Source organism: Chaetodon auriga, chromosome 17 (genome assembly GCF_051107435.1).
Source record: "Chaetodon auriga isolate fChaAug3 chromosome 17, fChaAug3.hap1, whole genome shotgun sequence".
In the NCBI taxonomy this organism is placed as follows: Eukaryota; Metazoa; Chordata; class Actinopteri; order Chaetodontiformes; family Chaetodontidae; genus Chaetodon; species Chaetodon auriga.
In genome coordinates this window covers 23,167,688-23,191,304 of record NC_135090.1, presented here as the reverse complement: position 1 = coordinate 23,191,304, position 23,617 = coordinate 23,167,688, and the positions used below count along the sequence as shown (strand labels likewise).

The following is a 23,617-nucleotide window of genomic DNA, read 5'->3' as shown; positions in this document are numbered from 1 at the left end:
GCTGCATGTCCCTCACACACACACACACACACACACACACAATATACACACACACACACACACAATATACACAACGCACACACACACAATATACACAACGCACACACGCAACACTTCAGCTGCTCCAATGAGTGAACAACGTTTATTTAATTTACATTCTCGTCAAGTTTTTCATATTACTTGAAATGTAAATTTAGCCTTTTGCTAATTCCTGTCACGTCTGTGCTTGTTGTCCTCAGGAAACGTCTGTTTTGTGCAAACATTCGTTCAAAGTTACATTTCTGATTTGTTGGTTTCACGAGTTTCTCCTGAAGCTTTGAATCAGAGCTCGTCAGGTTTGATGAGTTTCTTCTTCTTCTTTCTTTGAGGGGATTTATTTGCAAGTTTGCTTCTGAATATCTCTGATTACAGAAATGTGAAGGAACGTTTCCTTGACGTGTGTGTGTGTGTGTGTGTGTGTGTGTGTGTGTGTGTGCGTCTGTGTGTGTGTGTGTGCTCTTGCCTTATCTCTTGTGTGTTTTGAAGGAAAAGGATTAGCAGCAGGTTGACCTGACCTGCAGGAATAGAACGTTCCAACCAGATAACAGCTGATTCTGAGGACAGTTTGTCTGATCGTCGCCTTCGTTTTACAGATTCATGGTTTGCTTTTATTTTTCTTAATTAGCTTCTTAAATAAAGAGAAAATACTCAAAGCTCTCACGATCGAGGCGACTTGCTTCCACGTGTTTCCTGTCAGAGCAGGCAGCCATGGAGGTCACAGGTATCGTTGCTACAGTAGCCAATAGCGTTGAACATCCGTTAGCCTCCCACCCGCCGAGCAGCTAGCGGTCCTACTGGCTGACCCTGATTGGACTGGAAGCTCCCAGTCAGCACAGCCAGACCAGGACCAAACACGGCCTCAGAGACCAGGACAGGACAGGAAATACGGTACCGAGGCGGTTTTCTGAGTCAACTCGGACCACTAGCTGCACAGTTAACGGAGCTAACTAGCTAACAGCAGCTACAGCAGCAGCAGCTAGTGGCTACGATAAGTCAAGCCACCTGTCAATCAGGAAGATCTCGGAGAGCTGAGGCAGAGCCGCCAGAAAATCAGAATAAAATGTGAAGTGAATTAGAGCGAAGTCAGACAGAGACGCTGAAGACGTCATCGATAACACTGAAACACTGAAACACTGATTCTGACTGCAGGCGGATTTTACAGTGGCGACAATTCATTTATTCATGAAATTATTCTGTAAAGTGCTCCACTGCAAATATTTGAACTCCTAAGTACTTCATGACAAATGAATAACTGAAATGCTTCAGTTTGCTTAAAAAAAAACTGAGTTTTTCATCCTTTTTGGCCTCTCCAAGCACCACTACTGTTCCCTCCTCCCAGAGGACGCAGCACTCATTTCTCAACACAATAATAAACTTACTCAAACTTGTTTTCTTGTCATATTTATAAACAATTTGTGAAGAAAACATGTTTTGACACCATCAAAAAAACTAGATAATATCCTGAATTTAATTATTCTTCTAAAAAAAAAGATTTGTAAATATTTGAGTCTGAAACTGAGAAGAAATGACTTGTTGAGACGGATGTGTGTGTGTGTGTGTGTGTGTGTGTGTGTGTGTGAGTGATCTACAGCCAAAGGATTTTTCTGTCTTTCATCACCTGCCACGCCCTCGTCTCCTTGACTGTGCAGAAAACGCAGAAAACACACACACGCACACACACACACACACACACACACACACACACACACGCACACACACACACACACACACACAGGTAGGCGTACACACACTCGGCCAACAATTTCAAACTTCACTTCCTTCTGTGATTGGATGGTTTGAAGATACACAGACTCTGATTGGTGGATTTAAACACTGAAGCAGGAAATAAATAAATAAATAAAAACACAACAACGGGACAAAATTAGGAAAATATTTCCACGACTTTTATGGCTTTACACGGATGTTAAATTGTACATGAATTTCAGTGAGGGGACATTTATTTCACTTTTCAGATCTTTACAGGAATTTCGTAGAAGTGAGACAGTTTCTGTAAACATCAACAAAACAAACACACCTTTCTTAACAAATGACTCATGATAAGAAACAAAAACCCCACAGACCCTCACAGAAAGCTGTTTACAGTGTTTCTACCTCTACTATTTACAACGAGGGCAGTTTGTCGTGAAGGCTGCTGGCGTCGCCGTCAACATGTACGAGTGTCTCGATCAGGACAGCAGCAGCATCCACGCGTCCAGCTGTTCCTACATCTGTGCTGCGTTTCCCGAAGCGGAGCCACAAATATATGTTGAAGATGACGCGTGTTTAAATTCAGCCGGAGCATCTCGAGCAGAGTTCAGGGTGAAAATGCACAGATGGAGAAAACACACAAAAAGCGGATGAGATTTTGAAGGTGTGTTCTGCAGACCAGCGATGATCTTCAGCTCCAGTTATCAAGGCTTTTTTTTATCTAAACAAAATAAATACTTTTCTCACTGGAGATCAGTGCACGTGGACGTCTGAGATGACACACAAACAAAAAGAACCAACCAGCTCAAAGCGCAGGATAAATTATCTGAGGTTTGATGACGAAATACCAAAGAAAAGGCGTGTGATCGGCCCGAAGCTCCAAACTTCAAACAATACAAAAAGCGTTTGTTTTCTGAAAGCTGTCAGATGAACGGCAGGTGTATCACTAACCTGCAAGAAGTCCAATCAGCTCAACGACTTCTACCTGATTGTGGTTAAAAAAAAAAAAAAAAAAGGTTTTAAAGCTCTAAAAACCGCCCTGAAGCTTTCCCTCCAAAACCCGGAGAACGCCGCCGCCCGCGAGCACCTTCCCGCACTTTTTTCTTTCGTTTTCTTTCTTCTTCACCTTCACCTCGCCGTCGGCTGCGTGTTCAATCATGTCCGTGCCGCCTTAAACTTTTACCTCCTCCTCCTCCTCCTCTCTTCCACAGAAGACGAATTAAAGAAGAGTCGAAGAAGACAGAAAGAAAGACAGCAGGAAGGAGTCCAGAATCTCTGGTCTCTGGTTCTGGTTCTGGTCTCTGGTTCTGGTTCTGGTCTCTGGGGGACAAACTGCTGAAAACACTCCTCTGAGTCTCTGGAGGGGCGTCGACCTCTGTGATTGACAGCTGTGCACTTTTCCCTGAATGTTTGTTTGGTGGCTCGTCGGACAAGCTGCGACACGACGTGTGTTCACGCCTGTTAGAATAAGATGTGTCGCTGCTGCTGATTGGCTCAGCGCGACGTCTGCTCTGCCTATCACAGAAGGCCGACGTCACTGCTTTACGTACGATTTGATTGGCTGTATTGAAATAAGGTCTATCAGTAACCCACGAATCTATCTTCTATAAATAATAACTGTTCGGCTGTTCCTGATTCATTTAATTATCACTCATCTCACTACTTTCAAGAAATCTCTTAAAATCACCTTTTGTTTGATTTTATGTGCTTGTCTATTAATTCCTATTTTTTAATCTAATTTATCACAGAAAACGTCTTTGAATATGTAGAAAAATATAAATAAAACGCTTTATTTCTTATTTTTAATACTAATTGTTTTCATTTATTTTATACTTTTAGTTAAGTTCTCTTCATGAAGCGCTTTGTAACTTTTGGCCTGTTTAAATAAAGTTTTTACAGTTGATGCTGTTACATTGGAACATCCTCTGGCGCTGTGTCGAAGTAACGGATCAGAAATGACCTTTCATTAGTCGTTGAGATGTTTGAAGCTGGGCGGAGTCGATCGTTTGAATATTGTTAAATGACAACAGAAACATGGAGGAAAGCAGCAGGACAGGACGGCAGAGAAACCAGAGAGGAACGCTCGTAAAGTAAAAGAAAAATCTCATCTGACGACATGTTTCTGCGACAGGCGAGAAGAGCGCCGCAGAAACTGAGGTAACTGGATCAAACCGTCTCCCATCACACTGTCGAGCGCAGAGAAGCATCGAAAAGTTCCCTTTCAGACCTTCCTGCACTTAAAGCGTCCTCCAGCAGATAAACTCCACCCGCCTGGCACAGACAGAGAGATAAATCAAACCACAGAAACTTTATCAGATTTTGTTTTTACGCAGAGTCCTGAACGTCGACGTGTGTGGCCTCCAGTGTGTGTGTGTGTGTGTGTGTGTGTGTGTGTGTGTGTGCGTGCGTGTGCGTGTGTGCGTGTGCGTGTGTGTGTGTGTGTGTGTGTGTGTGTGTGCGTGCGTGTGCGTGTGCGTGTGCGTGTGCGCGTGTGCGTGTGTGTGTGTGTGTGTGCGCCTCCTCCTCAGGTTTCCTGCAGGATAAAGTCAGTCACTCATCGTATCCGTCAGTCCGTCAGTTCAGTCCAGGAAACGTCTCTGATCGCAGTTTCTTGGTGTTTTTGGAGGCAGCGAAGCAGACAAGAGGTGAAGGAGGACGTCCGTCAACAGCAGGTGGAGGAAAAGAGGAGAGAGGAGGCGACGTCAGCGATGGCCGACGGGTTTACGGTGAAGGTGACGATGAAAAAAGCTAAAAAATAAAGTAAAAAATCTGAAGAACGTTGAAGATTCCAGCTACTGATCATCCAAACTGATAGAATCCATCAATCAAAAAAAAAAAGGGGGGGGGGGGTTGGACGAGGGCTTCACAGGAAACCAGCTGGATCCAACAGGACACTCCTCCCAGCTGCACAGATGCATCATGGGAAACAAAATGGTCGGATGTTTGGGCCGGCGTCTCCTAAAGAGAGAATCATTGGTTAACAGGATGCCTCCTCAGTGCTCCTCCCTGCTCCTTCTTCTCCACACACACACACACACACACACACACACGTTCCACTGAGAAACTGACTTTGCTCTATTTGTTCTTACCTTACCTTACCTTATCTTATCTTATCTCATGTCTCCTCTCCAAACACACACACCACACGGTGACTTCCTGCACTGCTCTGATACGTCACCTGTCAGGTTTTTATTTTTCAGGTGTAATATGTCTTCTTATCTTAGCATGTTCTCCGCTCAGGTTCATGTTACGTTCAACACGTTAGTGGCTTCTGTTGTCTCGCCGGTCGTCTGTCATCATGTGACAGGAGATCAAAGAAAAACACACGTTTCCCTGAAAACACCTGAAGAGCTGCAGGTAGAAGCGTAACGAGGCCGCAGGGCTCAGACACACGGACACACTGAGAGTCCGACAGCCTCACACACACACATGCACGCACACACACGCACACACACACACACACACACACAAATAAGCCATAAAGATGCTTAAACACACACACACACACACACACACACACACCTGCAAGGCTTGGTTTACTGGGCCAAGTGGAGGCAGCCTTGTTAATTACTGTTTCAACACACACTCCCAAAACACACACAAACAAACACACACACACACACACACACAGGTTTTTTCGCCTGTTGCTGATCAGACATTAATTCATCCTCATTCATGTCATCACAGAAACAGGTGTGAGGTCGTCGGATCACTGACACTAATAGATGTGTATTTTACAGCAGTGTGTCTTTGATTGTGTGTGTGTGTCGTGTGTCTCAGACTTACTCAGCAGCAGCGTGAAGGACCTTCGTTAGTACGGCGACTCGACCCTGAAAACACAGAACAGACGTGTTGTAGTTAAAGGACGAAGGACAGAGCTTCGACTTCATCAGCAGAACTGATTCTGATCAACTTCACGTTTTCTTCTTCACGTTTATGACTTTGTTTGTTAATTCACTGACTCGTCAGAATGATGTAATCTCACCACACACACACACACACACACACACGCAGACTTGCACGGACTTGTGTCCATGCAGAGGCAGAAGGTGAAGGCGGAGCTAAAAGCTGAACCTTTAAAACGTCCAAAGAAGAAGCAGCTGCTGCGTCTTTGACTCTTGAACTGAGACGTCGCCCATCAGACTCGTTTTGTTTCCATTGTCTCATCTGTTCAGACTGTGTGAGGGCACGTCAGGCCGTGACCAGATCAATGATATTGATTTGAAATAATAAAACGATGGCTGTCGTTAGAACTGAGAGAAGGTCCAGATCAGTTCCTCGCTGATACTTAACGAACTGAATCGTGACTGATTGAGCGAATGTTTGACCTGCTCGGCCATGTTTGTGTTTCCTTCGTGAAACCTTCGCCGAGCTTTCAGCGAGCGACCGCAAAGTAAACGTCAGCCAGCGACTGTAAAAATACCTTTTTGTTGAGTCACTGAATCTTATCGCAGAGACTGGGAGACATTTCTGGGCTGCTAAGAGGCAGACAAACAGTCAGGGTTCAAACACTCGCAGCGACAGCGGAGGCTGCAGCAGGATGAACTTTGACCTCGCAAACCGCCCTTCAGCTGCCCATCGACTTCAGGACGGGAGAGTTTGCACAGCGGCCGAGAAACAAACACCTCAGAGGTGACCGAGTCTCCGCCGCCGCCGCTCGAGGAGGACTCAGCTGGAGCTGCCATGTTTGGACTCTTCACTGTCATTAAGATCAAGAGAAAAGCAGAAAATTCCCAGAGAACCAGCGAACGGCGACATCTTTTCTTACCATGAATCAACAACAATCTTGAGAGTCATTTCAAATGAGCAAAACTGGCAAAAACAGAGTATTTTAAAGTAGCGTGTCGGCGGGATGAAGATCATTAGGGTTGAACAAACAACACGAACAGTAACACACAAGTTTGTCTTCATCAGCCTCCATAAACTACAAGTGCAGATGCAAAACTGCTGAGTGTGTGAAACTGAACGAAGGTGTGTTTTATTACTGATGACATCAACTCTTCATCCGTGAAGAGCGAATGAATTCATAGTCTTCCTCTTCTCATTGGCGGACGAGATTTTTTTAGCCTTTGGCCTTTTATCACAGCATGAAGAGTGAAGATGAGTGACAGGAAGAGCTGAGCTAACGGAGGACAGAGGAAGTCCTGTGGCTTGATTTTGTGGAAAACAAGAGAGAAATGAAGAGCGGAGCAGCGACACCAACGCAGGCCGAGGAAGACGAGTGCAGACATGACAGTGACATTCCTGCCATTCTCGGTATCACAGGCCTCGCCTACGTTACGCAAACAAAGACCTCCGCGAGGAAACAAAGGTCGGTTCATTCTCGGGAACGCGGCCGAGGCCAAAGGTCACCGCAGACACATTCAGCAGAAAGAAAAATATCCGGACTGTTTTTTCTTCTGTCTGAAACTGAGCAGGTGAATCCAGGTGAAAGGCTTCACCTGTAAGGGAACACTAAACTGTACAGTCACTTCATCGTCTGCTGCGTCTGCTGAAGCCGCTCCAAGCTAACGTGAAGCTAACGGGTCAAACGGCTGGGCTGCCATCACGCTTTTCTACATCACAAAGCCTCAAAATTAATGATGCAAAGAGTAACAATGAACCTTTTATGTTTCAGGTGTCAACAGTTTTACAGCGGTCTGTTATAATGGAGGTCTATGGGGAAACGGCTTTGGTTGCTGTTCCTGCATGTTTAAACGTCTAAAATATTTTCATTTCTGAAACTCAAAGATGTAATAAGCAGATGAGCCTGCGCTGCTGTGGAGGAACGCGCCTGCTGATGCGTCTCTGGAGCAGAAGCTGCTGGTGGATGTGGAGCCTGCTGAAAAATTCCTAAATCTCCAACATGTAATTATGAGCGAGGGGTGTGACGTGAACGGGTTTTCCCAGTCGGCAGCCTGTTTTTCTAAGCAGCATCAAGAGGAGGAGACAGAGGGAGGACTGTGAATCACAGCAGTTTGAACTGACTGGTCGGAGCACCCAAAGCCTTTCCCAGTTCATTTAACTGGTTTTAAAAGACTGAAACAATATGAGAAACAGGAAACTCCAGGTTCAGGTGGTTACACCAACAATAGAGACGTATCCAGCAGCCATGACACATTCAGCAGCTTCCTGTGGGATGCACCAGTGTCAGGTGTCAGGTCTGATACCGTGCCCATGAGCTCGTGATCGTACTCATAAAACGTCTCAGATTCAACCACTTCATGGCAGCACTGTGTTCACCTCTGGTCAGCTGAGCAGGGAGGAGGAGGAGGAGGGGGAGGAGGAGGATGAGGAGGAGGAGTAGGAGGAGGAGGATCAGTGTCAGCAGCTCGGAGATATTTTAGGATCAGTGATGCAGAACTAAAAGCTAATGCTAAACAAACCGAAGCAGTTCCTGGAGACCAGCCGCGGTCAGCTGTTCATAACACGGGATTTCGTCATTTGCTGTGAGCTTCAGAGAACCAAAGACACAGACGACGACCGTCAAAGCATCGAAACTACGAGGGAACCTGCAGCCGCCAAGAGAAGCTTCACTGCTCGCCTGCACCACACCTGCACTCAGTCCCAAGTGTGTGTGTGTGTGTGTGTGTGTGTGTGTGTGTGTGTGTGTGTGTGTGTGTTGGCAAGTACTCGTATCACTACTTGGTATCTGCAAGTACCCAAATGTAAGTACTTGTACTTGGTCTGAAAAAAGTGCATCCCGAGTCCTCTGTAACTATTCAAAATAAAGCTTTTATCTCCAGTGGCTTTATCAGATTACAAAGAAAGCACAGCAGGAATACATGGAGCGAACTACAGGGTGAAGTCAGGACCGTTTGTCCTCTGGGTAACATGATCCACGAGAGGAGCAGCCTGATTCCCCTCCAGCTACAAACAAGCAAATGTCTCTAACAGTCAAAGTGTCTGCTGGGCCACAGGCTGCCTTACACCTTTCACATAAACAAAGGCTGAGAAACCATTGGCTTAGCAAGTTATGCTAATGATCGGACACAGCAAATGGAAAGAAATGTGTTTTTTAATGTGGTAACACTACACGAAGTCGGGCTTCGTCTCCTGGACTTCATGTTTGCCGTTTCACTGAAGGAGCACTTTTCCTTTTTCTGCCTTACAATCAAAGTGTTCCTGACGCTGAACACCATCCAATCATCAGGCAGGACAGCCTGACAGGTGAAACCCAGGGCAAAGCCAGTCCACCAGTCAAAACGAACAACTGGAGCAGGCTCACATTAACACTTCTATCAGCTTTGAGTTCACTCAGAGGACGCAGCTTTCAACGCAGAGTCAGAGGATGACCAGAGGAAGGCCAGAGACCACCACAGAGACAATCACCGTCTCCACCTGTACACCCACCTGTTACCTGGCAGGTAACACCTGAGCTGCATTACTGAATGAAGACTGAGAAAAGTAAACAGGCAAATACGAAACGCGGATAGCTACACACACTTCCTGCTCTGGAAACACCCTCCGTCCAATCACTGAGCAGGAGGCGGGGCCTGCCAGTGACTGACAGCAGGTGTGATGGAATGCGGTCTGACTGTGTTCTCAAAATACCGAAACTCACACAGGCAGACTTAATCCTGAGCGACAAGGCCAGGTTCAATGGGGGGTTGGGGGGTTGGGGGGTTGGGGGGGGGGGCTGAAGACGTGAGGATGTCGCCTGCCTCCTCTTCGAGCTTCTCCCACACAGAAACGCGCTGCTTGATCAATCTGTGTGTTTCTTCACTGCTCGCCGTCATTTTGCCGTCTTCTTGAAACCAGTTAAGTCCTGGGAGGGATTGCACAAGGCGGGCGTGTTTGGAGCAGGTGGTTTTAAGGTGGTTTTACAACACCAGGCTTTCTGTCTGCACCTGCAGCAGCTGCTGAATCTGCTAATTCCTGTTTTTCACTGAAAGTTCATACGGGATCCTGCCTGATTATCAGACGACGGGATCTTTCTGAGTCCGTCGGTGCCCCCCTCTCATGCCCCCATACAGCAGGTGTGTGTTATTGTATCCTGCAGAGAACCGGTTCCAGTCTGAGACCTTCAGGACAAGGACATTGTTTCGCAGTGAGGTCATTTTTCTTTAAAAGACGTGTTTTTTAAGAAAAGGCTTTCAGACGAGCTTCTCCTTCATGTTACACCTTTAATGTCTGATGAGCGCAGCGCAGACGCATTCACACACACACCCTAAACATTGAACAGACAAGATAAATTAAGGTGGCTACAATGTAAAGAGCATAATCTGCTTTGATCTACACAGTTACGAAAAATAATCCACTCAGCCATTCTTTGATGGCTGGCGGTTCAAATCCCGGCTCCTCCTGTCCACGTGTTGCAGCGTCCTTGAGCAAGACGCTAAACCCCAAATCGCTGCTGGCGGGTGTGTAGCTCGGTTCAGACAGAGGAATCAACAGGACGTGGTGCAACGTAAACCACCTCAGAGCACAGTGTTATCTCTCAAGACCTGCACGGCTCACGGCGGCTAATGGACGCTGAGCCTTTCAGAAACTCGCCCTGTGTCTTTAACGCCGCTGTCAGCGCCTTCACTGGCTCTCCTTCACACTTCTCCACCGTGCTGTGTTACTGTTAAGGTGGATGTTACTGTTAAGGTGGACTCCATGATCATCTCTGCATCCAATTTGCTGTAAATATCTAAAATGAATCCCAAACTGTCGCCTAGACCTCCACCAACACCAACATGGATGCCCGCTGTCATCAGTGCCAGCACCTTCTAAAGTTAAAACGACTGAGGGACGGACGCGTCAATCATCCTGAGGCCCCGGGGCCCCGGAAAGGTGCTCTACAGCCGAACAGCGCTTCCACCTGACACCTGATCACCCCGTGGCATCAGGTGATCATCCGGCGCTTTGCCTGACTGACGGCAGAGTTTGTTAGAGAAGGAGTGGTGGGGGTGGGGGTGGGGGTGGGGGTGGTTAAAGACTCAAAGCTCAGAGACAAACCGAGTTCATCTGCTTTTAAAAAGCAGGAATGTTTTGAACGAGGCAGTGAAAAAGTCTCAGTCATTCAGTTCAGTTCACAAACTGAGTGTGTCAGAGCTGCAAACTCTTGGTTTCAAATTCGGGGTCGTCTCGGCCCATCGGAAGCGCGTCTGTCACCGACTCATCTGCTTGTTCTTTGTTTCAGGATGGAAGCTTCCTGTCGCTCCACGGGCTGCTGAAATCTGACAGGATGTGACACAGGATTGCATCACTGCCGTCGCTCAGGTGTGAAAGACGTTTCGTGCTGCAGCTCGTCGCCGGTTCACGTAACTGCGGCTGCTGCGTGTGGGGTGTATGATCGTTAAAGATGAACACAGACAGAGAAGTGCATAAAAATATCAGAAAACTCGTCTCTGAGGAAATAATCTGCTCAGAGTTCATCTAAACTCCACTTCCTGCCGCTCGTGTTCGCTGCACAATGAACGTGCTGCTCTGTTCTGTTACTGTCACACATTGAATATAATCTATAATATCCACACGATACGAGAAGGGACTCAAAGCTCACGAGCATCTGCTGATGAAGATCACAGACGACGACTGAATGGAGCACGTGAGACACGTCTGTCCGTCCTGCCGACGAGGTCTTTGTCTTATTTTGAAGGCGCACCTTAAAGTGAAAAGCTCTGCCGTGCAGGGATGAAACGTGAGCTCAGCCTGTTCCCAAAGCGAAGCCGAGTCAAGGGTTTGTCTTAGATATTGTATCTGAGGCAGAATAACGAACTTCAGCCGCCTCTGAAGTCAAAGCGTTTCTGCACGTGAGACTCTGTTTGGAGACGCTTCAACACAACGAGAAGCACTTCTGAAGGTGGACGTGCTGAAAACGCTGGTGCCAAGAGAGGAGTTACTGTTGCAGCAGAGCTGAAGGGTGTGGCCGCCCTACACACTGTGTATTTGTATGTGTGTGTGTGTGTGTATAACCGTGTGTGTGTGTGTGTGTGTGTGTGTGTGTGTGTGTGTGTGTGTGCATACATTAGTCCAACATGTTGCAAGACGTCAAGGCGTGAGAGGAATGAAAAGAATTTCCTACAAGGTCATGAAGTGGCAGACATGGCTGAGATACATACAGACACACAACATGGCAGATATGCTACAGACACACACACACGCGCGCACACACACTCACACACACACTGAACAAAGAGGGTCAGATAACACACACATATCCGTATCTGCACAGATAGACATTTGAACGCTGAAGCATGAAGTCATGAGAAAACAGCAGTGAAGAAACGCAGAAATGTTTTGTTTCAGGGACAAAATGCAAAGTGAGACAGACACAAAGAAAGAAAAGACTTGGACAAAAGTATGTGGACACTCCAGGGTCCTTTTTTCTGGTCTGGGCTAAGTTTCATGGTTCTGATGGAGGGAAACCTGACACTGAGCGTCCACATGCTTTTGGCCATGTAGTGTACTCAGTTTGAGGAAGAATGAAAACAGGAAAACAACTTAAATCAATAGCAAAAAAATAAATAAATTAAAAAAAATATATATATATATATATATTATTTTTATTTTATTTTTTTTAAAACGTCCTGAGAGACAACGCAGCAGCTTCTTGAACCAACATTTCCAATGAGAGAATCGACTAATTCTCACAAATTGTTTACTTTCTGAAAGAATCTGACAAACATTTCACAAAGGAAATCACCTCACTTCCTCTTGCATTGACTCCTGCTGTCATTATTTACCTTAAATATGCACCAATTACGCGTCTACAACCTGGAGCAATGTTGACTTTTGCTTTCAGCAATGAGTGCTGCTCCTGTACATCAGCTAATCATGACATAGATACATCAACACGACGCAAAACCGGTGAAATCGCATGACAAATCTTTCATGAATGTCTTCCAGGAGAGTCTGTTGTTGGTGTGAAACATTCAGAAACAGAGAGAAACTCTTCAGACGTGGTCAGACGAGACTTCCCACGAGCTCTTTTGTTTTGAACACACTGACTCTAATCTACATTTTATTGGGTTTTCTCAGGACCTGCGTCTTTCAGCCAAGACCCCACATGGAAACCAGCCCACAGCCCAAACTGGCTTCCCTGCACGCCAAAACCTGAGTTCTCATTGTTGTGTTCTGCGATCCACCAGATCAACGCCCGTCACCGGTCACAGCCCGGACCGCAAGCCCAGATCAAGACTTTAGAAGAACTGAGTACTTACGGTACTTTCTGTCTGCAGTACACGATTAAGCCGATGGCAGCACCGAGAGCAACCAGGACAGCGATAACGATTCCAGCGATGGCTCCGTCTGAGAGGTCTGGATCCAAAGCCCCTTCTTCTAGAAAACAAAAACAACATTTATGATGCTGATCTCTCTCTGAGAATTCATCTTTAATTTAATGTCATGATCATCTGGGAAACGTTGCGACAAAATATTCAGGCAAATGTCTGTAAATCAACAGTTTCTGAAAGTTACTGCCAACACATTTACTGTTTACACTGTGGGTAGCTGCAGCATGATTAACGGACACGTGGTGCCTCAGCTGAAACCACAGAGAGGAAATTAATATGTGACTCAAACTGATTGCAGGTGGCAGTTTGATGAGTGACTGAAGTGGAAGTGATCACTAATTCTGATCCTGCACATACCCGCGTGACTGACTCGATATCATCTTAAAGACTTTCCAAGCAGGACGCCTACGCTGCCGCTTCGACTCGCCAAAGAACAAAACCAAATCACAGAAACTGAAAATTATCCTCAATTCTTTTGTTCAAAAAGCAGAAATAGCTCATTTATTCATACACTGTAAAATGTCCTACTAGTACATGTTTTACTCATAATTTACTGATCAAATCAGAGATTTCCTTATCAAAAATGCTGGACAAGCGGAAGTCTGCTAGCTAAAAATGCGTCACTGCCTGAACTCAAAACGTTTTATCTTTTCATCTTATTCTCAGCATGTTAGGCTCAGCTCTGCTTTGACCCAATGTTAGCATGACAACATGTTAACATTTAAGTCAACAGCTGTTGGATGTTAACATACATGTAGCAGTCAGCATTTTAGCATGCTAGCATTAGCAATAATCTCAAGTGTAGCTGAGCCAAATTATGCCATTTATATATGGAGGTTTCCTGTCGTGAATTTGTGCCTGTTAGCTCAGTCAAAAGGGTTTATCTTTTGTATTTTAGACTCTACAAGGTCAAAACTTGACTCAAGTTTTCACCTGTCAGGACTTTGTCAGACTCGGCTGGACTTTAAGTTGACTGCTATCATCAGCAGGTTAAAATGCCTGCAGTTATTTTCCTAACACACAACCAACAGCTAGCATGCTAACATTTGGTTTTTAGCATGCTAACATAATCTAAACTAAAACTGAGCCTGACGGGAATTCACGTTTTAAAGTCTCGCTGAGAGGTGAGATTACAGAACAACTCATCTGTGCTTTGTCCTGATTGGTAACATGCTAACAGGCCTTCAGGTATGTTACCGTAAAAATAACTGTAATGTTGTCAGTGTGACTCCAGTCCCCCACTTCCTGTCTTGACCTCACGGTCCAAAGGCAAAAATATGCCCCAAAAATATCGTAAACAGAAAAACATTGAACCTATTCCTGCAGTAACTGGCCAACTGGTGTCTGTTGACACCGGTGGCGGCTGCTTTGTTCCTTCATAAATCAAACTCAGGTTCCGGTCTACAGACGTGGATCTTACCTTTGACGGAGAGGGTGTGGGTTTGCGTGGTGTTTTTTCCAGTAACGGCGTTGTACGCCTCGCACGTGTACATTCCACTGTTTTTGTAAACGGCCTTCGGGATGGTATACGTGGCCGTTTTGACATCGGTCACTGTTTGGTTAAACTTCCAGGTGAAGTTGGCGGGAGGGACGGAGTCAGCGGAGCATGTGAGTTTCACTTCGTCGTTGACCTCTACGGCGTTGGCGCCTGACACCGTCACTGGTTCAGGACCGTCTGAGGACAAAACGGAGAGAAAAGATGGTTTATTATTTGGGTTTGACAAAGTAAAATAAATAAAGTTTTTCAGAGTAAGGCACTCTGAGACTACTGCACTCCTGACTATATACAACACATACTGAATTAGCTATTAGCAGTTCCTGTGCAAAGTACACATGGATATTCATACAGCTGTTACTTGATTACTTTGGTTTGTTTTTTGTTTTTTTTCCCACTGATTTCTAAGCAGATTTATGGACATTTATTCATCGTGGGCAGTTGGAGGTAATGTTCCTCGGTCGCTGTGTAAAACAGAATGTGATAACGTGCTAATCCTTTCTGACAGAAACTCAACTAAATATCTGCTTATTGAGAATCTGATGCAGCAACACGTTTCACAGACTGAAAGATGTGGAACGCTCCAAAAACACCTGTTTGAACATTCCACAGGTAAACAGGCTGATTGGTCACAGGTGAGAGGATCATGATTGGGTATGAAAGGGGCATCCTGGAAAGGCTCAGTCGATCACAGAGGATGGAGCGAGTTCACCACTTTGTGAACACATGAAGGATGAAGGAGATGAACACATGAACTCTTCACTTCAGAAAACTGATGTCAGTAAACACAGTGTGTTTAGAAATGACTGTCAGACTTTTTGGAATCGAGGTTGTAAAACCATAAAACCTGACATCACTGCTGCATCATCACCACATGTTCTTAGCCAAACAAGCACGTACAGTTGACCACCATCTTGTAGGAGGCTTGCTCTTGGTTGACAGGGTTGCTGAGCTGACAGGTGTACTCTCCGTTGTCCTCCTTCTGCACCGGGTTGATACTCAGGGAGCTCTTGTCATTGGCGAACACCAGGCGGGTGTTGGCGGTCAGAGCCTTGCCGTCTTTCAGCCAGGTCACGGTGTTCACGATGCCGGACGTGGCCTGGCAGCTGATGTTGGCTGAGCTGTTGCCGGCGAGGAGGACTGCGGTCGGACCGGTGATTGTAACACCTGAGACGGCGTCTGTAAACATTGATTAAGGGAGAGATTTTATTTAGATTCCATTATATATATACTTCAATACGAAGGTAAAAGCACAAAACTGAGTCCGAGATGTTCTGACTTTCAGTCCCTACTGCAGGTCAGAAACACTGGATCCTACATTTCCCATCATGCAAATGGGTAGTGTTGTTAAGTAGAGCCTCCTTGTCTGTAAACACCAATGTTGTTCCACACCTCCAGTTTATAACACAGACTGTGTTATAATCTTGTAGTCTCCAAGATGAGGTAACCCTGATGACGTCACTATGACATCATCAGGGTTATGATGACAAAGCTTGTCCTCCAGAGCCACAGAAGACATTACACACCACAGGCTGAGGAGGACTAACCAAGACCAGGAAGCTGACCTCCAACAACAAAACGTAGCAGGCTTGAACCTGGCTCAACACAAAGCGATGTGATGTCACCCAGAAAGGTGCGGCTCTGGCCAATCAAATGTGTGGAAACGCACATTCCTGGTAGATCACTTTTCTGTCACCACAATAACTTTCCAGAGTTGTAAAACCCTGTGTCATCGTATGACAAACCTCTGCAGTGTTTCCTGGATGTTATTTCATCTGCCCCCCCCCCCCCCCCCATCTCATACTTTAAGCTTCACTCTGCTGTTTCATTCTGACTCAGTCACCAAAATAAAACGTTCATGTCATTTCATGCAGAGTGAAAACACAGAAACTCTTCAGGGCATAGACCATCCTCCGACCCAGCAGGTTTCACATTCACACACTCTGACACACACACTCACACAGCTTTAAAACAGCCTCCTCCGAAAACAAGGCAAAAATGTCTTGGCAGTAATTACAGACTGTACAGGTTCGTGGGCCGTTCCCTGCGTGTTTCACAACGTTTCAACAGCTCACAGGTAAAAGCCGCCATGCAGCTGCTGCTGTACGTTTAACCACCAAGAGAAGAAAAGGTTTCAGCCTGCCTGATTTCAGCCGTCTGTGGAGGAGTTCCAGCGAACGTCTGCCTCATTCTGAATGCTAGGTGTCACGTTTACCATGTTCACCATCTTAGTTTAGCATGTTAGCATGCCAACATTTGCTTATTAGCAGGAAACACAAAGTACAGCTGAGGGTGGGGGGAACTTGAGTTTTTAACTTCAAATGAGGAGTCGTGCAACTAAAAAACTGGAGTCAGAATTTTAACTCACCCATCACAGAGAAGGAAACAGCAGGAGATGAGACGGTGCGCAGGGTTTTCTCGTTTTTGGCCCTGCATGTGTACTGTTCCTCGGTCTTTCCTAATCCATGCTTTTCAATGATTTCCAGGGTCAGGACGGGACCGGCGATCTCCATCATCTGCTGCCCGTGGTACCAGGTGAAGATGGCGGCCGGGCTGGAGCTGACTGAACAGGACAGGTTGAAGTTGGACTTGGCTCTGACGACCTTGGGAGGGTTCAGAGGAGCGATGGTGACTTCATCTGGTCCATCTGTGGAGCAACACATGGAAAGGGAAGTGAGTGGTGGTGATGATTGTCAGATACCCTCATCAGCTACATCAGTCGTCATAGATGAACGTTTGCTGGTTTCTGCTTTAACTACACTACAGTGTCTCAGAGAATCAGTTTGTGTGAGTCCAATTCACAAACGTATATTTACCTGAACATTGGGTTCCTAATTAATTTCATGTACTTTTGTTCTGATTAACAAATAAACTCTTTTTTTAAAGTCTGTAAAATCCTTCTGAAGGATCAAAATGTTGTAAAAATGCATTTCATTGGGATTTGATATATATCTTCATGTTGCAGCTGCTCACTGTCTTCAAATATGAGTCAAGTTTTCCCAACTTCACATAAAGCCAGACCACACGAGGCCTTCCCCAGCCGCAGCAGAAAGGTTTTGATTAATTAATAACAGGCTTAACCAGCGGTCGGTGCGGTTTCACTGCCTTTCAGGCTAGTCGAGGGGAAGGAGTGGAAGTGTGGGCTGCTGTGTACACAGTGTGGTTTTAGCACCGGCTCAGAGGGAGAGTCCTGCAATCACACAGCACAGTCTGAACTACAGGAGTCGCACAGCTACAAGGCTGCAAACCTGGAATCTGAGCAGGTTCACCGTGTTAACAGCAGCAGCTCAGGCATCGGCGTGAGTTAGAGTCAGATGATCACCAAACCTGTTTCTGACAAATGACCGGCTGTGGTGTGAAGGAGTGACAGTAACTGACTCATGTCCGACCTTTGGTGTCCAACAGGTGTGGAGCTCATTCAATGAAACACAGAGACTCAAACAATGCAAGACTGTAGAGTAAACAAATGAATGGGAGAACGGGTAAGTGTCTAACTGCCGTGGGGGCGGTGAGGGCGTAATGACCGACGGCACTCTGGCACCGCCCAGGGCAAAGAGTTACGAGTCATTAAATGAAGAAATAACTACGTTATTGACTAAATGTTCTGCTGAAGCAGGTTGAGCTACCCCCGCTTAGCTAACCAGCTAGCTCTAGCCCGGACACGTCACTTCCTGCATGGGCGGAGGTGCAGTACTCACAGTAGACAGTGAGGTTGAAGGGGGCGCTCTTCTCCGTCTCCATTTTGTTAGTAGCTGTGCAGTAGATGGGACCAACCAGTTCTGACCTGAGAACACCTGTGATGGTCAGCGTGCTGGACAGTTCCTCCTGTGAAAGGTGCCCGCAGAGGTTCCTTATTAACAAGCAAACATTGAGTTTTTCTCAGCAGAGCACTGGGCTCGTCTCACACCAGGAGCAGCAGAGCTATCGCACATTGGACAGTCGTGAGTCAAACTAAACGACTGAAAGTGTCTTTTTTTTAATGAAAATCTGCATTTCTATTAAATAAGGAAGAAAACGTGGGATTTAAACCTTAATGCAAAATCTAACTGATTATTAATAAATTCATAGACTTGAATGCTTGAGATGTGCAATGAATGAATGAAAATTTGCATTATGAATCAGAAAATTTGACCTTGATTAGATGAATTTCGATGCATAAATTCAGTTTTAAACATGAGCAAAGGAGCGACAGATGAATGAATGTCGCCGTCGTTTAAAAACGAGTGTAAACTGACCTCTTTCACCGTGAGCCGTTTGCCGTCGTCCACGATGGGCGCGGTGCCGTTGAGCCAGGCGAACTTGAGGAAGGAGCCTTTAGCAGAGCAGGTGAGGACCACGGTGCTGTTGTGCTCGATGGCCTCGGGCAGGTCGGACGTGATGACCACGCTGGACACCGGCTCTGCAGGGAGAAACCAGGTCGTTTTGCATGAGGAACAAAGGAAAAACTGTTGTCTGAAGTGATTTGAATGTGATCAGAGGAAAAGGGAGGCTGTGACTCATCCACAGACATGCTGACATCTCATCAGAAAAAAAACACATGAAGACGTTTGAGACGGCCGTGAATTCACGACACTAAACCTTTATTTAGCTGCAGGTTAGCGACGCTTTGGTACCTGTTTTTAAAAGTACATCCCATCATATCTTAGTTATCTGCTCTGCTCCTGTTTGTCAATGAAAACCAGTCACCATTAAGCAGCTGTCAGTGAAACACTTCCTGCACACATGTTTCATAAGAAAAGCAGCGGTGTGAGATATTGGCAGGAAGCTTTGTTGCCAGGAGATTCACACAGATCCAAACAATGGTGACAGTAGAAGAATTACTGTGTCAGTGTTTGTGCTGGTGGACTTTATGCTGAATTTATCACGGGGACCATCAGAGCGCCGCTTCCAGTTTTTAACCAGCTTTTATTAGGAACCAGCCTTTATTGCTTCATGCCAGAAGCAGTCTCTTATTTACTGTAAATGAGTAAATGAGGGGTGACAGTTTATCGTTTATTTCCTCTCAGCCTCTACTATAACAAGAGACTAGGAGAAGCAGCATCACCATCAAATACTTGACATTTTTGTTATAAAAAATTACTTAAAAGATAAATCAGCTTTCAAAGTACTTGCCTATTTATCTTATTTCAATCTGCTAATCGCTTAATTGACTAATCGTTGCAGCTCTAACGATGTGGAAACACATACATATACTACTTATATATATTTGTATATAAGTATGTGTGTATGCAGAGAGCATGAAGTGTGAACACTCTTTGACGCTAACAAACAGCGCTGTCACGCATCTGTACTCTCCCACTTCTTCAGGGCGGATTTTCCATTGAGCTTAAACTGATCAATAGTTTTGTTAATGAAATCCTACAACAAATAAGCTGTTAATGTCAGCGTGACTAAACATGGAGCTGAAGAATTCAACAAGCTGCTGGCCTGAGGCCACTCTCTCCTCACACAATCGTAATTGTGCTCTAAAATCAACATCTGAGTGGAGCGAATGAAGATCTCAAAGAAATGGCAGCGACCAGACCTGCTGGACTCGTTCTCAGTGATCCCGGAGCTCCTTTTCTGAATGTGCCTGCTGTTTATTGATGACTGGGAAACGGTGGGAGTGGTAACCAGTTCTGACAGCAGAGTAACACACGGCGAGTTCATCCTGTAGTTCACACAACGCTCGTTTTCCTCGGCTCTACTTTAGTTTGCAGTCTGTAAACCGAACTGCACTTTACCAAGATTCATTTTTCTCTGCTTTCACTGGTTGACGTGCAGAAATGAGAGTAACTGTATGTGAGCCAAAAGGAATGCTGGGAAAAACGCATGCACGCTCCACGGCCAGACATCCTTTCATAAATAAAGATTCAAACTGACGTCACGTCGCTGACACAAGCCTGACTGGCCACGCTTACATGATGAAAGCTGGACTGGACTGACTGCGGAGAGCCGAGGAGAGCTGCAGCCGCCAGCCGTCGGTCCATCAGTCGAGCTGCAACAAACTAACCAGCAACCAATCTGATAACCGATTGGTCGGTTTCTTCATTTTTCAGGAAACAGCTGCTGGTTCCAGCTGCTCAGATGTCACCTGATGCTTCTGAACTGCTGACTGGACTTAAGGCTGTGGGAAGCTGTGAACTGTTTTATTGATCGGTCAAACAGCTCAACACATTGATCACGCAGCACAACAATGGTTACACAGCATGTCAAAGGGGTTTCTCTTCAAGACAAAATGACACACATGCTCACACTGAAATCAACCTCAGACAACAACAACTGCAGCCCAGAGGGCGTCTGCAGCCCAGAGGGGGTCTGCAGCCCAGAGGGCGTCTGCAGCCCAGAGGGGGTCTGCAGCCCAGAGGGAGTCTGCAGCCCAGAGGGGGTCTGCAGCCCAGAGGGAGTCTGCAGCCCAGAGGGGGTCTGCAGCCCAGAGAGGGTCTGCAGCCCAGAGGGCGTCTGCAGCCCAGAGGGGGTCTGCAGCCCAGAGGGCGTCTGCAGCCGTCTGCCAGCTGCAGCAGGTGAGCAGAGGGTCTGTCAGAACTGTCTGGAAACTACTGCTGAGAACACTGAGACTGCACGAGACATGAAAGCTGAAAACTCTGTTACACACACACACACACACACACACACACACACACACACACACACAGAGTGTCTCTCTCTCTCTCTCTCCACCAGCTGAGCCACACCCATAGGCAGTAGGCTGTGAAGCGGCTGATTTTCTGCCTCTTTCTGTTGTATTTCTGCCAAATCAGGATGTAAAGTCACAACTCCTGGAACAGGAAAAAGCTGTTGATTAAAAGCCAGAGCTGCTGAGTTCATGGACTCAGCTGTTCAGTGATTTCACTCTAACAGCTGAGGGCTGTTACCAGGCACCGCGTCAAAAGAAGCGCTGTGATGTAGAAAAGAGCTCACATGTTCAACAAGAGCTTAAACTGGAGACAAAACTATGGGAAATGTACTACCTCTTTTCCTCCGCCAAGGAATATAGTCCTCACCGGTGGCTACACCGTGTGGTTGCTGAGCGACGCATAGTGCTCATGTAAGACTGTGGCAGCGCAGGGATACCTGCACTCCATGGCTCCACAGGTGTGACTTCCACCTTCGAGCTGCACCAAACCGCGTCAGAAATCAGGAGTGGAAGCAGCTGATTCTGGATCTGATCTGATCTGATCTGATTAACTGGGCACAGATTTGATCCAAGAAGCAGTTCACAATGACAGAGAGTGAAAAACGGCCTGTCCGTGTCTGGAAGGACCGCGGACCGAATAAACGCTTTAAAACCCGGTCATTCAAAGCGCCATTGGTTCTCAGAGACTCTGCAAGCATCAAAATGTTTCATGAAAACTATTTTCTGACTTGTTATGGCACAATGTTCAGTTCGGCTTGGTGTAATCTAAAGCTCTCCTTCAGCTTGGCGGGGAACGTCGTGGCATCACAGGTGTTGTGCAGGTAAAGGTGACTCACCCAGAACCCGGAGCTCGATCATCCCGGTACTGGTACTTCCATCTGATGATATTATGTTGATGCCGTACTCTCCGCTGTCACTCGCCTTCAGGGGTCCCAGGCTCAGGTAGCCGTTGGTCGGATTAATGGACACCCTTCCTTTGTAAGGGTCGTTCACTTTCAGCACTTCTGCGCTCACGGTCGCAATATGGACCTCTTCTTTGCCGTCGTTGAAAACCCAGACTATAAAGGCGTAATCTGGTTTGTCAACCAGGGTCTTAATAGTCACATTTTTCCCCAAAATTTCATCCACCGGACCCTCCGGCAGGATGACATCGCCCGCACAGGATCCTGAAGGCAGAAATAAGAGGCACAAGTCAGGAGATGTACCTGGAGGCAGGTGTGCAGCTCCACAGGGCAGCAAGTAGCACAGGGAAGGAAACGCAGCTGAGGCGATACTGTGGGAATATTACAGATCTGCTGGGATCATAAAGACATGAAGTAAAATTCAACCATCTTTGTTGAGGCAGAACTTTGTGTTCGACCTGCTCTGGAGAATATTTTTATCAATCAGCTTGAATTGATACACGACAGCCGAGCGCGAGCAAAGCAGCAAGAGCAGCAACAATAAAGAGGTGATCTGAAGTAACCGCAGATCAACCTTCCAGCTTCCTCACTCAGACAGGATTTCCTCCATCTTACCGACAAAAGAGAGCAGAAACAGAAGCGACAGCAGATCCATCCCGGACGGTTCAAGTCTTTCCAGCAGAGACGGAGACGAAAATGCGACAGTACCTGCTGCTTTTAGAGGGACACACCCAGACAAGGTGCGCACACACACTCCCCCTGTCTGTGCGCACACACACGCGCTCTCTCTCTCTCTCTCTCTCTCTCACACACACACACACACACGTATGAACCTTTTTTTTATTATCGTTGATTCATTTGCATTCCCGTAGCTCACAGTGAACTTCATGTTTAAGTCAATCTGTCTTTCCAAAGCTTGAACAAATGAAGGCTGCGCATCACAGTAAACACACAAAAACACAACAGCAAAACAAAACCCACCAATGTTACGCAAGAAAAGGCCCCTGAGCTTCATAATGGTTTATTATAGAAGTATAACTCATTATGAGCGGCCATCATTTTAATTGTTGGTTAGTTTAATCTGTAACAATGCATCATATTTTATATACTGAACATTTGTCTTCTGTGTAATATTTCAATTTGCAAAGTAACCTGTAACTAAAGCTGTCGGATAACTGCAGTGTTTTGGATGAGAAGTATAACGTAAGAGTTTCCAATCAAGCAAATAGAATAAAAAAGAAGTTAGTGAGCATCTTAAAGGTTCTGTCAGGGGTCATAAACTCTATGCTGGAGAAACGTAATCGCTCTTTTCACATTAATAACGCAGTAATTACCTATAAACAATTCATAAACAGGATGAAATCACATGTCCACTGACAGCTCGTTCCTTTCAGAACGCGCTTTTTAAGATTTGACATTATTCATGTTCCTGATTAACTGGGCACTTTTAAAGTTTAACTTCTTTCTGACAGAAACTCTTAAACACTTCACAATCAGCTGAAATGTTGATCAGACACGCAGTGGAGACCTCCAGGTGTTTTTCAGTGACGCACTGCTGCCGCCCGGTGGACATCCGGGGAAGTGACGCATGACGCTGCTTTTGAATTCAAGCCTTTGAAGATTACAATTAAAAACGTCCTGAGTTTTTGATTTACAGATA

General features: G+C 46.0%; 1 protein-coding gene across 2 annotated transcripts; it reads right to left on the bottom strand.

Moving 5' to 3' along the window:
- Positions 1-1,943: 1,943 nt before the first annotated feature.
- On the bottom strand, positions 1,944-22,662 carry LOC143334995 (cell adhesion molecule CEACAM5). 2 transcript variants are annotated; one of them, XM_076754083.1, is made up of 10 exons: positions 22,573-22,662; positions 21,892-22,221; positions 18,675-18,838; positions 18,138-18,264; positions 16,808-17,086; positions 15,340-15,618; positions 14,365-14,619; positions 12,873-12,990; positions 5,533-5,576; positions 1,944-4,704 (listed from the first exon to the last, which is right to left on the bottom strand). In XM_076754083.1, the coding sequence occupies exons 1-9, from the start codon at positions 22,610-22,612 to the stop codon at positions 5,558-5,560; spliced, it is 1,611 nt and encodes a 536-aa protein (XP_076610198.1). In that variant the 5' UTR covers positions 22,613-22,662; the 3' UTR covers positions 1,944-4,704; positions 5,533-5,557. The 2 variants fall into 2 exon arrangements, with proteins under 2 accessions (XP_076610198.1, XP_076610199.1); XM_076754084.1 differs by having other exon boundaries at positions 12,873-12,987.
- Positions 22,663-23,617: the final 955 nt, after the last annotated feature.

Excerpts from the sequence above, each read along its gene's own strand:
- LOC143334995 (XM_076754083.1), bottom strand. The coding sequence starts at position 22,612 with ATGGATCTGCTGTCGCTTCTGTTTCTGCTCTCTTTTGTCG. Across the intron at positions 18,839-21,891 it reads GATCGAGCTCCGGGTTCTGG|AGCCGGTGTCCAGCGTGGTC; the intron begins GTGAGTCACCTT and ends TTCTCCCTGCAG. Across the intron at positions 15,619-16,807 it reads TGTTTCCTTCTCTGTGATGG|ACGCCGTCTCAGGTGTTACA; the intron begins GTGAGTTAAAAT and ends CAATGTTTACAG.